At 41.3% G+C, this 17007-nt stretch overlaps 1 protein-coding gene across 30 annotated transcripts in view; it reads left to right on the forward strand.

Moving 5' to 3' along the window:
* rims2a (regulating synaptic membrane exocytosis 2a) overlaps positions 1-17007 on the forward strand; it is a 112008-nt gene that overhangs the window by 32425 nt on the left and 62576 nt on the right. For 26 of the 30 annotated variants that reach the window (XM_058053505.1, XM_058053500.1, XM_058053495.1 and 23 more), the window contains one exon: positions 3639-3928. In XM_058053505.1, the coding sequence (XP_057909488.1) occupies positions 3639-3928 (290 nt within the window). Of the gene's footprint in view, positions 1-3638; positions 3929-7223; positions 7788-17007 lie in introns of those variants that run through there. The other 4 variants (XM_058053521.1, XM_058053522.1, XM_058053523.1 and 1 more) reach the window with 4 other exon arrangements.

The raw sequence follows: 17007 nt of genomic DNA on the forward strand, positions 1-17007 counted from the left end.
ATGAATTAATGACACTAACCAAGGTTCCACTGTATCTGAATGTAGGTGGTGTGTCAGTATTGTTTTTTTTTTATACTTTTACAATTATAGTTTTACATAATAAAACAATTCTAAATGGATGTTAATGATGAACAAAAGGGATAAATCATCCACCATCGCTTTCTTGTTTCCAGGAAGAATCAAGGATCAAGTCGCCAAAAGTAAAAGTAACCTGAAAAGTTCATCATTTATATACATTTCACTTTGTTTTCTACATTTGTTTGGACATGTTTGGTTTTCTGGAAAGGATTAATTGGATTTCCATTATGGTAAAAGTTGATTTGGTTAACATCCATTTTGGTGGGATGAATTAATGGCACTAACCAAGGTTCTACTGTATCTGAATATGGTTGACGTGTCAGTATTGCAATGGCTGAAAAAAAATGTAATCATTCTAACACATTAAAATAATTATTTTCTTAGACAGATGACCTCATTCCAGTTAATGTTCTCGCTTATTCTGCTCAGTTTCAACGTGTTTTGCAAAAATTGAAACAGTTGTTCAGCAGAAATGGAAAACCGGGCCCACTTTCTTGTGGGTCTTAGCCAATGACTAACGTTTGACGGAAGAGCTCTCTCATGACCCCGGTTAAAGAGACATTCATGGCCTCACTGACTACACTCCACTGGGACGCATAAAGCACAATTTGTAGCCTCTCCGCTTCCATTGTGTGTCAGTACAGTTATCGGCCATCTGTAACATTGATAGCTGGACATAAATGCCTCATGTGTCAATATCACAGAGGCTGCTACATCATGCCTGCGAGTGTGCAAGTGGCTGACTTTAGAATATGGAATAGTTCATCATTATAGATGGCAGCCACACCCTTTACAGTATGTGTCAGCTTGAAGTAAGGACGCATTCTTCCTTTGCTTGCAACTCTCTCTTCGCCTTCTCGCCTTCGTCCAATCAGTTCTTAAATCTAACCGATTCATCCTAATTGTCAATTTCCAATTTTAAAAAGCTTTTTCATATTAAGTGAGTGTCTCTGACCAATCAGAAACGACCGCTTGTTAATGTCACAACAGAGATCTGTAGCGCTGCTGTGTCAGCTAGAAATATTGGGACATTTAGTACAGTACATTATTACATTACACAGATACAGTATCCTACCTGCTCTGCTGCCAAGTCCGTGTCCGATGACGTTATTTTAAGAGGATGAATTACTTTGTGTTGTGTTTCACACTCAATTGTTGTTGAGGAGAGGGTACATTTGAGTAGAATGTGGCTACAAAGGTAACATATGAACTAATTACATACAATGTCGTATTGTACGCTAACTGTACTGTTCCACTGTATTATGGTAATGGTTTTATTTCATTTAAACATGCATCAGATTACAATTGAATGCATCACATAATCAGTTCACAGTTCCACATGTCCAAAAGGAGTAGGAAGAAGCAAAGCGTATTAAATCCTACCCCTCCATCTGGTACTTTTACAATCAGTAACTGTTACATTTGTTCACTTCCTGCTTTCCTAATATAGTTTAAGTTTATTTTTATTTATTTTTAATTTATTTATTTATTATATAATTTTGTAATTAATAATCATTAATATTAAATATTATAAAATATTATAAAATAAAAATATTATAAAGTTAATTAATTTTAAAATTATTATATTTGATAAATTTTGTTTTTGGAGGTGATATGACCATACAATGACATAATGGGTACCATAGTAACTGTCATTATAGTGACATGTATAGCACATCATGACTGGTTCAAAACTCTTCATCCTGTGAAATGTGAAATAACTTGGCATTTGTTCACTTCCTGCTTTCCTAATATAGTTTAAGGTTTTTTTTTTTCATTTTTTGGTCCTGTACTGAAGTACAAGGTGATATGACCATACAATGACATAATGGGTACCCATAGTAAGTGTCAATATAGTGATATGTATAGCACATCATGACTGGTTCAAGACTCTTCATCCTTGCAAACATCAACTGCTTGTATTGTTTCTGCTTGTTATTAGGTTTTTACTTTTAATGAACGTAGCTGGTGTCACCCAATGAGCTAAAACTGATAAAATCCTCACAGATGAGTCCATTTGTGTTTGATTCAAGAGCGCTTTGATAGCAGGAGAGGAAACATTTTAAGTCCTGTTCTTACCAACTGCAGTAATGCACTGACTCAGCACAGAGACTTTTAAGGCCGGGAGTTTGGTTGCCAGGGAGGGGGCGCTAAAGGTGTTGGCTCGTCTGTCGGCCTGTTGGCCTGTCGATAATTTGGCAAGTTCCTCATCTACACAGACACGCTTCAAAATAAGTGAATGTGCTGGATGTTAATGGGCCAGATGTGGTCACCGGGACCAGACCAGTGTGTCATTCTGTCACTTTACACTGTACCAGGAGGTATTGACCTTTCCTGTGAGTGCTTGTGTGTGTGTGTGTGTGTGTGTGTGTGTGTGTGTGTGTGTGTGCATAGTGATCAGGGCTGCTGTCTGTTCCTGAATTTATGAGGCCAATGTGGTGAGCTGGCTGCTGCGGCTGCAGAGTAGAGCAGATAAAAGCACGACTTCACAGAGCAGTAAAAACCTCCATCTCTCCGGTCCTTGGAGCGCTTAACAAAAGGAACATGCTGCTTCTCTTTTTTTCCGACTTTTTTGTTGTACTAAAGATCATTAACTGAGATTGCCTTACATGCCACCTCTACATACTGTTCCCTCATTAAAGGAAAACGGGCCCCTTTTTTTGGAATTTTGTCCATTTTCCACAATCCTTATACGAGAAATTAATTTTCTGTGTAGTCTAAAGATATACAAAGAGATAAAAAGAGACAGCTCATAGCTACACGTAATGGGACACACATATGCTGCCTAGAAAGGCCCCTCCCAAAACTAGCATTGTTACCAAAACACGTATTTTAGCGATTAAAAACCGTGCATACGCCCTTAAAATGCTTCATTCATTATATAATGAAAAAAAAAATAGCAGCTCCAATATGTAGCGCTACCCTTTAGTAGTCGCCTGAGGTTTTTGGAGCACATTGTGACGCCAATAATGTAGTTTGATTGGTGTAACTGTGTTAATAATGTGTTAATAATAATAATAATAATAGCATTTTCACTGTAGCTTGGTTAATATGCACATCACATTATATGCAAATGAGAGTCGGCTTTACAGGCGGAATATGTATTTCTCATTACCTGCATTCTGAGCTTTGTCTTATGTGGGCTCTTTGCGGATGCTGTGAACCAAAAAACGCAGTATAATGTACTATCATACATCCTAATGAATGAGATTAAAAAAAAAAAAAACAAGTAGAATTATACTCTATCCAGGCTGCTGCATGTGTACAATGTATCATCCTTCACCTCATCAATACTATTTGTACTTCAAGTACTTGAATTTGTCTCTGTGGGGGTGAAAATGCCAATCTTACATTTCATAACTAATTAGTCACATATTATTATTATTATTACTCGGAAGAAGATATTTTGGATTTGTGTATATTTTCACCCCTCAACAGTGGTACGCATTACTTGACATACTAGCATACATTTACACATCATTCCATTGCAGCCCATCATAGATACTACAAAGTAAGATCCACCTTCTCCCTGTTAATATTTCTCTTTCTCTTCCCTGTAGGTGATGTGGGTATGCAACTTGTGCCGAAAACAACAAGAAATCCTCACCAAATCTGGGGCATGGTTTTATGGCTCGGTGCCTGGTCAGGTGCGGCGTGTGTTTGAAGGCGGGCCGCAGGGGAAGAAGGCCAAACTGCAGGACCCGTCACTGTACCCTTACCAGGGAGCCTCAGGGGACTTGACACCAGCGTCAGACAGAAGCAGACGTCACGGCGGGCTTCTGCCCAGACAGGTGTCCCTCGACAATGGGTCACTGAGGTACTCCGGACACGGTGACGTACCCGTTGACAGGTCAGTTTTTGTGTTTGAAATGTATTTGACAGATGTTGGGATATGTATAATATATTCTGGGTGTTTCGGATGAGTTATTAGAGGGTTGCTTTTACTTTAAACAGAATAGCAACGCAAATATGTGCGACTGTTGTATTGGTTGGCGCCGATCGATGATTCAAGGTGTGTCTCAGCTTGTACCCGGAGCCCATGAGGCCAATAAAGGAGCCACAGATACCGTATTGGGCACTAACTCAGCAATTCTTTCACTATCATCCACCCCCACACACCAAAAAACAGCTACAGTATGTAAGGTGGTCTACTGACAGTTATTGTCAATGTGAATTGTTAAGAAAGGAAGATGTTTCGATAGCGTTTGCCATACGAGGCAATGCACTGCATTTCAGATTTAATGTTTGAGGTAGAGAATACAAACAGGACTAGACAGAATATTGTGTTTAAACTTGATTTATTTATGGAGTGACACAGAAAGCAAGATGAACAAAAGCGAAACACGGTGGCTGTCAGCAAGCGGGCATATCACACATCAGAAAAGTGCACATAAAATAAACAACATGGCATGAAAAACAGAAACTTGCCAAAACTCTGTTTGCAACCGAATGTATTGGATTGAAATCCTCAGTCGGGATGTAAAATGAAGTTGAAATATCCTTACCTGTTTGATTTTTTTAATTTTTTATTTTATTATATTTTTACGCATTTATGTCTTGGCTGCACGGTGATCGAGTGGTTAGCGCAGAGACCTCACGGCCATCTCTGTGTGGAGTTTGCGTGATAGGTATGAATGTGAGTGTGAATGGTTGTTTGTCTATATGTGCCCTGTGATTGGCTGGCCACCAGTCCGGGGTGAACCCTGCCTCTCGCTTGAAGACAGCTGGGATAGGCTCCAGCACCCCCGCGACCCTTGTGAGGATAAGCTGTAGAAAATGAATGAATGAATGAATGAATGAATGAATGTCTTTGTGGTTCGCTGATAATCAAGCATTTGTCAGTTTGCACTCCTTGAACGCACCACAGTTATGTACTCTGATCTAAGCTGTTGTTTATATCATCATTCATTAGTAGTGAGTACCTATACCTTTTTATATGTAAATAAGTTAGGTCGTTAACGTGGATTCTGCTTTTAGCATTTAGCTTGTTAGCTTCTGTTGCGAGTGAACAATGGCAATTGAAGAGAGAGGGTTCTGAAGCTGAGCAGAACAACTGTAAACTGGCAGGAGGGGTTGGATCGAAACTTGTTATAAACCGGGATGGCTCAACAATGGGTCGGGGGCAGCAACACCTTAAATAAATAGCTTGCCCCCCCCCAAAAAAAACTAAAAAAAAAGCAGCACCATTCATTCATCATTTCTGTGTCAGTGCTTCATGTGTCTTCACAGCCCCGCCTTCCTTCCCTCAGTAAACATCCAATCACTGTTAGTATGCAAATGAGCAATATGGATCTTAGCACGGGATATTATGGGATGTATAAAAGCATATAAAGTCGGTAGTGTGTCCTGTGTTTGTTGGGAATGTGAATGAAAACCAGTTGTGATGTCGGCATCAGGTAAAACCACACGAGCGTGCTAAACTAAGCTAACCTCGCTACTTTCCATTCATGCTGCGAGATTCCACCAACCTTCAACTGTGTTTATCGCCATTTGGCGGTTTAGTGTTTATATGAATTTTGTGCTGCGGTTGAGTGGTCCGCCGAGTAAATACTTCCCCACACAAATGTTCCTTCTCCTCACCGTGGCAGTGTTTTATTCAATGTATTAGTATTACTATAACCAGAGGTTTTTAGAACTGCTAAAATTCATTTTAGCGGATCTCTAGTAGCCCGAAAATAGTCTAAATGCACCCATGAGAGAAACATGCTGTGCTTGCAGGCACGATTTCATTTGATTTCATATCTCTCAATGTCGGTGACATGTCAGGCAGTTAACTTCCACATGGTGGCTCCTTTCCTCTTCCTTCTTTTCCCAAAGGGAGATGGGATGCTTTTATTTATTGTTTAGACCCATTTTGGCTCACAGGTTATTAGAGTGAAAAGTTTCATTTTATTTATTGTTAGACCATTTTTCTTCCTGTGTTTATTGCGCATTATTTTGTGGAGTGGAAATACATTTACTAAAAACATGATATGTTGCAGTAAACTGGTTAACATTATCCTACTTTTCCCTTTGCTGGATGGATTCCGATTCTGTTTTCTCTTTTATTTTGGTCTAAGGAGAAAGATTTTCATTCATTCATTCATTTTCTACCGCTTATCCTGACAAGGGTCACGGGGGTGCTGGAGCCTATCCCAGCTGTCTTCGGGCGAGAGGCGGGGCACACCTACATTCATGGAGTCGCCAATTAACCTAGCATGTTTTTGGAATGTGGGAGGAAACCGGATTACCCGGAGAAAACCCACGCATGCACGAGGAGAACATGCAAGAGATGGTCGAGGGTGGAATTGAACTCGTGTCTCCTAGCTGTGAGGTCTGCGTGCTAACCATTCAACCACCGCACAGCCAGAGAAGGATTTTATTGAACCAATATATGTAAACGTTACACTGCTTAGACCAGGCTTTTCCAAAGTGCGGCCCTGGGGCCATTTCTCGCCTGCAGGTTGTTGCTTATTGGCTAGCGGCACCTTCAAAAAAATACAATTAAGCAATTTACTTAGACATAAACACCAGCAAAAATGTACTATGTAATGAGAACATATTGAAATGTTAATTCTAATAATACTAATACTAACATTAATAATGATATAAATACATGTTATCACTTATAAGTCAGTGCTGGCAGTCTGTTTTCCTTCCAAAACACATCTTAGCATATCTAATGGGTTGCCTTTAGCTTGTTTACAAAATTAAAAATATCAAAGTAACCCCTGCATCCTTTCATTTTTCAGTATGCATGCATACTGTGTATTTCAAAGTCACTATATCACATAAATATCTATTGTAAAGTATCTTTGTGTACTATTTATTGTGCCTTTAAAATAGCATATCATCGTTTTGCGAGATGGACAGGTGATAAATAACATTGTCAATTAGATGGAAGGCGTCCCTTTTAGAGACCCCCCCAGTGCCCCCCACCCCTGGAATCGACGCTCCTGTGTTGTAAAGATGAGCGGATTGCGCGACCCCCCCCCCCCCCCCCCCCCCCCAGCCCAGACAAGGAAAACCCCTGACGACAGCAATGCCTTTTTAGCGGGTCTATCTGTGAGCGATATGACAAAGCGTGGACGCATCCCAGTGCAGCAGCGTCCGCGTGCACGCGCGTGCGTGCGTGTGCCCGCGCGTGCCGCTCATAGGTCTTACGCGAGGCGGAGCAGCTGATGTACGGCAGGAGATGCCGCTCCCGGTGTTGGCCGCGGTGTAGGATGCATCTCCGCCTCTGCCTTCCGGGCGGCCACTCGCCTATCGCAGCCCCGCGAGAGGACATTTTTGCCGACACCAGGGGGTTAAACGACGCCTTACCGGCACCGGCACCGCGCTCTTGCCTCACGTCCGAAGAATTATGACCAAAAGATCCCATCCGGAATCATCTGAAGACACGTTCTGGCCAGGAGCTGCAGGAGAAATATGGAACTGGATCGGCGTCGTAGTCGCGTTTAATGCGCCCCGGGGGATAATAATCAACGCACACCGCGGAGAAGAATGTGTGACGGGGGCGACGGAGGTTCCGGGATATATTGTGGCTGAAAGAAAGCCCGCTAAGAGGGGAGCCGCTGAGCATAAAGCGACAGAAAGCAGAGGGTGAAAATGCAGTTTGAGACATTGCGTCAGTTCTGTAGCTCGGTTCTATCCCATTTTAATGGGGCTTTCACTGCGCCTCAGAACATCTTGCAGACTGAGCTGCTGGAGCAGGCTCTGAGCAACATAGGGTGAGTGCTTCCTTTGCAAAGACGGGCCCTAATTTATGAGGAAGGGCTTCCCCGTCGCTGGTGTCAAACGAGTATTGGTGGTGGGAGGATTGTTGCGTTTATTGATCTGCAGCCATGCCCCCCCCCCAACCCCCCCCTAAATAACAACCTCCGGTAGAGAAGTCAGGCTGCTGCAGATCTAAAATCACCCTATGCTGCATGCTCCAAGTACAAATAATAGCTAGTTCGTGGATTAGGATCACTCGGAGGTGAAACCTATTGCGCTTGTGTTTGCGTGTGCGTGTGTGTGTGTGTGTGTGTTCCAGCGCAACACTGCTGCAGCGCGTACGCTCAGGCGTGTGTGTGTGTGTATGGCAAATACGGAGTGGTTGTGTATAGTTGAAAATAAGTAAATACACCAGACCCACCATGTCTCATCAACCCACACACTCAAATGCATCATGTATTGAGGATCAGAAATCCAGACTCCAGATCCAAACTGTCAAATATATACACACAATCTGGTTCCACACAAAACAGTTAACATCCACAGCTGCCATTATCATGTCAATTGTCAGTAGTTTTCATGTAGCTCCAACAAAAGTGCCTGTTTTTAGCATGTTGAGAGAAGTTGGATGTGGTTTAGCATGGTATGATTAGCCTGGTCATAAGTGTTAGACACATAACGCAGATTGAGGAAGGAGTACAATGTCCCTATGCTGCCTACATCCGCACTGTGATCTTGTCCTCCACCATAGCACCAATAATGATTTACGGCATTGCCGGGCTCCCTGCCACATGGCATGACCAGAACACTGAGAAACTGGAAGAGCTGAAGCTTCTCTGGAAATTGAAGTGATCTTATATATCATCAAGTTCCCCCGTTTTGTATTTAAGGCTTGCTTGGCCTCATTTACCATGTCATGTTTACATGCATATGCGTGCATATACTGTACATTAATAGCACGCCCGAGCTGTGCATGGGCAGGCGATGCAGCAGAGTTGGTGTGCTGGTGAAACTGGCAACCATTTAAAATGCGGGCTATATGACCCTTAGGCTAGCAATTGTTTTTTTTTTTAAACTGTGATTACAATACAACACGATAACATGGTAATGGTAATGGTTTAATTTCATTTGAACATGCATCAGATTACAATTGAGTGCATCCCATAATCAGTTCACAGTTCCACATGTCCAAAAGGAGTAGGAAGAAGCAAAGCTTATTAAATCTGGTACTTTTACAATCAGTAACTGTTACATTTGTTCACTTCCTGCTTTCCTAATATATTTTTTTTTGTCATGTACCGAAGTACGAGGTGATATGACCATACAATGACATAATGTGTACCATAGTAACTGTCAATATAGTGATAATATAAAACATAAAAAAACCCATTAAACTATATTAGGAAAGCAGGAAGTGAACAAATGTAACAGTTACTGATTGTAAAAGTACCAGATGGAGGGGTAGGATTTAATAAGCTTTGCTTCTTCCTACTCCTTTTGGATATGTGGAACTGTGAACTGATTATGGGATGCACTCAATTGTAATCTGATGCATGTTCAAATGAAATAAAACCATTACCATATGTATAGCACATCATGACTGGTTCAAGACTCTAGCAAACATCAACTGCTTGTATTGTCTCTTGAATTCTTGAATTTGCTCATAACATGCTGCAGAACTTAAGTGATTCGCTATTACCAGAGGCTACCGAAGGTTCGAACTTGACTGTTTGTGTCAGAGGCGGCCTCCTTTTCGCTCTCTTTTTGTATCTTCCTTGCCTAGGCCATGCCTGCTAATGGGCGGCTTGCTTTTAGATCCAACTTCCATGTATTATGCATGCGTGTCAGCGGACGTCCTAATGGGGTGTGGGGATCTGTTCTCAGAAGATGTGAATGGTTGTGAGTTGAGTGCTGCCGACATTTAACACACATACTGTTGAGACAATGCAACTTCAACTTGTCACCCTCCCTTTTTCTGACATTACTGAAGCGACTGTCTTTGTCACTTTCTACTTACACTTGCTATTAGTCGTTTTTCAGTCGGGTGTTCTACATTTATTAGTAGATTTGGACATATGAAAAGGTACAGTATTAGACAGAGGCTATGTTTCTCATACTTCCATTTTTTGTGAGCTGGAGGCAAGAAGCAGGTTACACCCCACAACCAGTGGACGATTTGGAGTCTCTTATGAGTTATGTTGTGGGGAAGTGGGTTTTTCTTTCTGTAGTTTTGCATGGCTAGTTTTGACAAAGTTGTTGTTGTATGTATATACACCTTTTGTCGCTCTCAAATTGCTATTCAGTCCTTGTTTGTTTCCGTCAGTACAGTTTCCGTCTGTTCCAGTGAACCGTCAGTGTCATACCACACCGGTAACAACATGGACTTAATGGGGAACTGCACTTTTTTGGGGGGAATTTTGTCCTTCATCCGCAATCCTTAAGTGAAACATGAATACATATTTATTTCCCTTTTCTGTGCATTTTAACACAAGGCAAGAACTTAATATGAGCTAGCTAACAATGCATATTTTGGGACGTACCTATTTCAACCACAAAGTTTTAACATTCGATTTACATGCTGTTATCATGAGTCTTTGTAGCAAAATTGAGAGCTCGGAATCCACTCTTCCGGCTGTCCTGTCTGTGAGCGACGCTGAGACGAGTGTCCACCAGATAAATATAGTTTTTATTTAGCTGCTATAATAACAATATTGCTGTAGCTTGGGTAATATTAAGTCAGTTATGTTTTTGTTGTTTTTTTGTGAGTTTTTTAGCATCAAAATGTGTACTTCCAATGATGTCCATTCTTAGCTAGCTCATATTAACTTGTTTTCTTGCACTTCAATGCACAGAAAAGGGAAATAAATGTGTGTTCAATGTGAATGATGGGCAAAATTTCCCAAAAGTGCAATTCCCCTTTAAATGCCTTATACATCCATGATTGTCAGCCCTTCCCAGCCACTTTTTTCCAGATTTTTGTTTGTGCCACCTCTAATTTGGGTGCAAATCATGCTCCCCATCATTCACAGTTGCCCTTCTCTGCAGCCCTCAACCTTGTAATGTTGTACCCGGGTTTTGGCAGCACTCAACAACTGTAATTAAACCAGCCTTTTATTGGCTTTGTCTTCACCAAGGGAGATGTATGCAGGAATAAGGGAGGTCCTGTTTTATTACTTGGGCGTCTAAGAGAGGAGTTTTGATGATTGCACACTGGAGAGTGAGCAAAAAGAAGTGTCCAAAGAGAGCAGCATGGTCAAGATAAAATAATAGCAGTGCAGAGGAAAGTGGATGAGTAGTGAATCAATATAGTTGAGGCCATCGGTGTCTCTCTGCTCTCACAAAATCATATCTCTCAAGACCTAAAGAGAGGAAAAAAAAAGTTGACGGTATAGGTAGCTTGCAGTTAGCTGTGTACTGAGAGACTAATGTTCTCAACCGCTGGTTTGCTTCGCCGGACGACAATCCTGTTTCCGCACAAGGGAGGTGAAATTACCTTTGACAGCTTTGGTTGCAGGTTGCCTCAGCAGAGTCCCACAGCCGGAGGTACACGTGATGTCACCCCGCTGGATGTACTGTACAGGGCTCTACGTTAAAAACAAAAAATACTTGCCCATGGGGAATCCTTAAGGTGAGAACTACTTGCCCGAACTTGCCCCATGTAAAATGAAAAGACTGCCATAATGATATCATATATCAATATATGCTGATAATTCATCAGATAATAGTACTGATGCATTGTATTTGGAGGAATGTCTGAAAATTTGTGGAGATGTATGTTAACATGGCAAGCCATGCTACCTTACACATGGTAGTCGTAGTAAGCAGTGATATTTATAAGTTGTGCACCTCAATGAAACATTTGACACATTTGTGTACTAGTAAAGTGTTTTTAATCCAGAAAAAATGCTCAATGGTCAAACAATAATTTGTGAAGCAAAGGTGAGAAAAATACACAGAGAAATGAAACCGCTAGGTTTTGTAGCTTGTGCAAAATCAGCACTTGGTATTGGATCTAATGGGTGGTGTTTCATTGTGACCACTTCAAATTGTCACAGCAATGTGATTCACTCACCTTTGCCATCATTTGATTTGCTGCCGCTAATAAAATACTTGTTTAGGAGGCACTGTTTCATCACTTTTTGGTGTTTTCCTTCAGAAGTTGTTGAAGAATTAGACCATGTTGGCAGGGACGCCATGATAGATGTTTTCCTAGTAAAACGATCGCTGATTGGTTGATTGCGAACAAGAACGGGTGTGGGTAAAACGCGGATTGTGGATTACGGACCGCGGTCTAAATAAACGATTCTGATTGGTCCATTTCAAGATTTGCAAGGATTGGTTTGCAAATTACCATCGGAATTATGCAGTCCGTGTTTTACCAACACCCAACAAGAACCGCTTTAAAAAAAAAACTCTTGGCAGTACGGCATGCTAAAGTGCACTTGCCCGACGGGAATATTAATGATTGGATTTACTTGCCCGAATTTTGTTTTAACTTGCCCCGGGCCATCGGTACAACGTTATTGTCGAGCCTTGCTGTACATTATGTATAGTTCTGACCGGGCAGATCATTCTATACAGTGAAATGGGATGAGCAAGGCAGCGACAAGGAATAAACAAGAGTACACTTTTCATGCCCATGAAGCGAAACTGATTCCCACAAAAGGGCATTTGTTAGTGCATTTCGGTATGTGACCTTTAACCTTAAAGCATCATTAATGGTTGAGTGACATTTAAGTTTCAGCATTAGAGTGTACTTTCATCTTTGCCCCAAGTTGTAAACATTAGCCACGTATACATGGACTCAAATATTCCAATTCCATTCGGGTTATTTGCTCAAACGGAAAGAATGTAACCTTTGTATACACCTCATTCCGAAAGAAAAGTGCCAATCCAAATTAATATATAATCGGATTCACAGGGGTGGAATATACCTTTCCCCAATCCGATCAAACGAAAAGTTGTCAGACTGCGTTCTTCTTCGTGGTGTTTTTTCTTCTTCTGTTGTTTATTGGCGGTTGGCAAGCTTTTGTGTGCAGTACCGCCATCTGTGGAACAGAATCTAAACCCTTCTATACGCCATTCACAAGTCCAGTTTTATTAAAAAAGAAAATACATATCTATATAAAACATGTGCCGAGCTTAATAATAAAATATTAGCAAGACTGAACTTTATCTTTTCCTGTTCCCGGGTGCGTTCTTTCAGCGAATGCTGAGATATGACGTAACACGCAGCTCGAGACGTTCTTCGATTTAAAAAAAATGTAGGCGCGCAATCGGCACTGGACTGCTGCGGAAAGTTCGTTTTGATTCAAACTAAATTTCAAGACTAGACGAACAAAAAACTGGCAATATGGAGTTATTCCAACAAGTGAAAGAAAAACTCGATGTTGGTGTTTACGCTTTACTGCGCATGCCCCATTGACTATTCTGGTTAATTATAGCGGCACATGTAGACACGCCATTGGAATATTCCTTTCCATGTATACCATTGCTTTCAGAAAGGTCATTCGGAAAGCGAAAAACACCTCATGTAAACGTGGCTATTGTAGCGTATGTTATTATACCGAATGGACTAATGACAGGAATACATGCACTACCCTATTTCTGTGTTTGGAACTGAGCATGCATTTGACTTTGTGTCTGCAACCCAGTACTGACCAGATCCTTGTTTTTTTCTGCTTCCATACAGATAGACAGTAGATATAGACATTTTAGACAGTAGAGAGAAGATAAGCTGCATGGACAGTGTTTTTTTTCCAACCATATGCTTCAGTGTGTGATGCAATTTGTCAATGTCAGGAGCTATTTACTATTTTGAAGGGACTCTAACTTTGTCTGACTTTGCTGTTATTGCCTGCTGACAGTGTAGGGCCTTGCTGGATGTGTAGATGTTAGATGTAATGATACAATAAAACATTGTACATTATCTTTGATAATGACAGAAGAGTTGGTTGTATCAAAAATTCTGCTTTTGTAAAGAAATCCTGTTACTATTTCCACCTCTAATATGTTCTACACAATGGACCGGCCTTCATTGTTTTATGAATGGCCAAGAGGCTGCTTTTCACATAATCCTAAATCCTAAAACCTATTTCATGCTCCAATTTATTCAATTACCAAAAATACACTTCAAGAAGCCGTGTCATAACACAATCACAAAAAGCTTAATCTAACATCTGCATCTATCCGGCGCCATTGCGATCGTCATCCGTCTCATCCTTAGCTTGTTCTCAAATCCTCTTTTGAAGCACTGATGGTATTTCACAAGCTCAATGAAATTAATTATCTCCATATTTTGCAAACACTGCACTGTGTGCGGTTCCCCTGTCTGCCGGAACGTGTACAATTAGCTCAGTTCATTTGGGTTGCAAATGAGCCGGCCCTCGTGATATTTGGCCGTCTCGCTGGGCCTCTTCCGCCATGCAAACGGGGAAGAGAACTCAGCCAAGGATTGATCAAACGCCTCCGACTCATGCCATGCAGATGCTGAGTAAACAGGGAATAGGAAGCTGCAGTGACTGTCTCCTCCTGTATGCACTTCTTCCATCTTCATTATTTTTGTAGTCTGCTGGCCGGCGTGAATGAAGCCCCATGTAATATTCATTTCATTCTCAGTATTTACTAGCTCATTAGGTTTTAGGATAGTAGTTGATCTGATCTCCCGGGGTGGCCTGGAAAAGAGGAGAAGTTGACGTTCAGTTTGTTCACATTTCCCAATCAGGGAAAAACGTGGTGCATTATCATTTGATGGTTTATTGAACTGTGTTGCATTCATCCAGTTTCTCTCTCATGTTGTTTTGGCGTTGTTTGGCCGACAGTTGTGTTTTTTTTTTTGCAAAAAAAAGATCATCGTTATTTCCGAGTAGATGATGGTCATAACTATCAAGTGATTGCCAAAACTGACCACATAATGTATTATCTTCACTGTATTTAGGTCTTTGGTATCTATTGTGCTTACGGACAAAAATTCTGTTTTTAATTAATTTATGGGAGTCTGAACATACTGTGGCGGCCGAGTGGTTAGCACGCTGGCCTCACAGCTAGGAGACCCGAGTTCAATTCCACTCTTGACCATCTCTGTGTGGAGTTTGCATGTTCTCCCCGTTTCTGTCTCTACCAAACAGGCTGGATGACAAGAGAGTTCACTCTGTGCATTTGGGGCATGTTGGTTCTATAGCAGAATAGGGAATGAACCCTCCTGCAGTCATTTGGTCTCTTGTGTATAACATATGATCTGATGTTGATTTCAGCTCATTGGGACACCACTATTTTGTGCATGTGTGGGTTTTCTCCGGGTACTCCGGTTTCCTCCCACATTCCAAAAACATGCTAGGTTAATTAGCGACTCCAAATTGTCCATTGGTATGAATGTGAGTGTGAATGGTTGTTTGTCTATATGTGCCCTGTGATTGGCTGGCGACCAGTCCGGGGTGTACCCCGCCTCTCGCCCGAAGACAGCTGGGATAGGCTCCAGCACCCCGCAACCCTTGTGAGGATAAGCAGTAGTAAATGAATGAATGAATGAACATACTGTAATCACAAAACAACGTAACACAGGATGCCCTAAACAGAGAAATCCAAGGACTGTGATTGATTGGCAACCAGTCCGGGGTGCCCCCTCGCTTCTCACTCAAAGTCAGTCGTGATCGGCTCCAGCTCACTCAGTAATCAGGTTATTTGGCGACACTATACAAAACCGCTATTTCGTCTCTCAGGGGCCTGGCTTTAAGGCGTATGTCACAGATGCTGTCCTTTACAATTACAATTAACCCATGCAGCCCTTTTGTCTGAGTCTTGTTTTCAAAGGTCTGGATGTGTACTCATCGATTGAGACGCCAGCTGGTCAATGCCACTGACTACAAGCAAAAAGGTCTCTTTGCTAATCCCATGGGTTGTGGCAAACCGTTTTTGCATTTAGTGAAAACTCTCAAGTAATAATGTAAAAAGGTTGCAAATACGTTTTTTATGCTCTTATATACTTAAATAATTCTACATCACGGAAATGTACTTATCACGTCATGTCTGGAACTAGTTAACTGTGATAATCAAGGGATTACTGTATACCGTAAATTGGTGCCCCAACAATCAGTGCCGTCAAATACATCCGTTTATGCGGACAAAGAGCCACTATCATCTGCAGTCAATCATGATCACTTATGAGAAGTTAATGGGGCTTGGCCTTGCCAAGTGAACAGACATTCTGGAACCTACAGCACCGCTTATTGTAAGATTTAGTTGACTGTTTCACTCTGTGTAAATTACACATAATTCATAATAAAACTATGTACCCAATGTCAATCAAACTAAAAGATACCACACAAGTCAAAAAACCTGTTTGGTACGGTCTTTCACAGTAGCAGAACATTTGAACTTCACACTTTAAACCGTGTTATTGGGGGGGGGGGGGCGTTACAGGGGTCTCAAACACGCGGCCTGTGGGCCAAATGTGGCCCGCAGGACACTAGTTTGAGGCCCCCGCCTTGATATGAAAGTTTAATGTTAGTGCGGCCTGCGCAAGTTTGATATGGATGCTGTATGGTATCATGTACCCAGAAAAAATTATTATGTTTGATTAATGTTCATGTTAAAGGTTAAATAACTGTCAATAGTTATCCTCTCTGTCCGTGTGGAAGTGGTAAGTTTTTGGCTATATAAGTTTAAAGGAAATAACTTGAAGGCTACCATTTAGGTTGCTAGCTCTCTAGTTTGCGAGTTAGAGCTTTTCTTGTAGAAAATCGGAACTAAAGCAAAGTTTATTCATTTTTCTGTATTTAATAAATGCGTTTTTTTTTGTTTTTTTTTTGTAAAACCTGATGAGGCCCAGCCTCGCCCAGACCCTAGCTCCAGTGGCCCCCAAGTAAATTGAGTTTGAGACCCCTGCGTTACATAATTTAAGGTGAATGTAGTTGTTTGGAGTGTATTTTCCAGCATACTAAAACTGTACTATATATTGTACAATATATGGTGTTGGCATTGTACTGCTGTTGTGGTCAGATTCCGCCAGACTGTGCGACTGTGTGGGGATGCTCTGGTGTGAATCCGTTAATTACAGAATAATTAAATAAATTAGTTTCCGCCATTAGTGATTTTTGCAACATTCTTTTATGAAAGACTCCACCTCGATTGCCCACCCAAAGGACTTACTGTGCAGTAATAGTCGCCTGTAGTTCCACTTTTCGATCTCAGGTCTTTTGGTCTGAAAGGTAAATGTTCTGAGTATTAGCAGGATTA

Source organism: Doryrhamphus excisus, chromosome 17, assembly GCF_030265055.1.
Source record: "Doryrhamphus excisus isolate RoL2022-K1 chromosome 17, RoL_Dexc_1.0, whole genome shotgun sequence".
Taxonomy (NCBI): Eukaryota; Metazoa; Chordata; class Actinopteri; order Syngnathiformes; family Syngnathidae; genus Doryrhamphus; species Doryrhamphus excisus.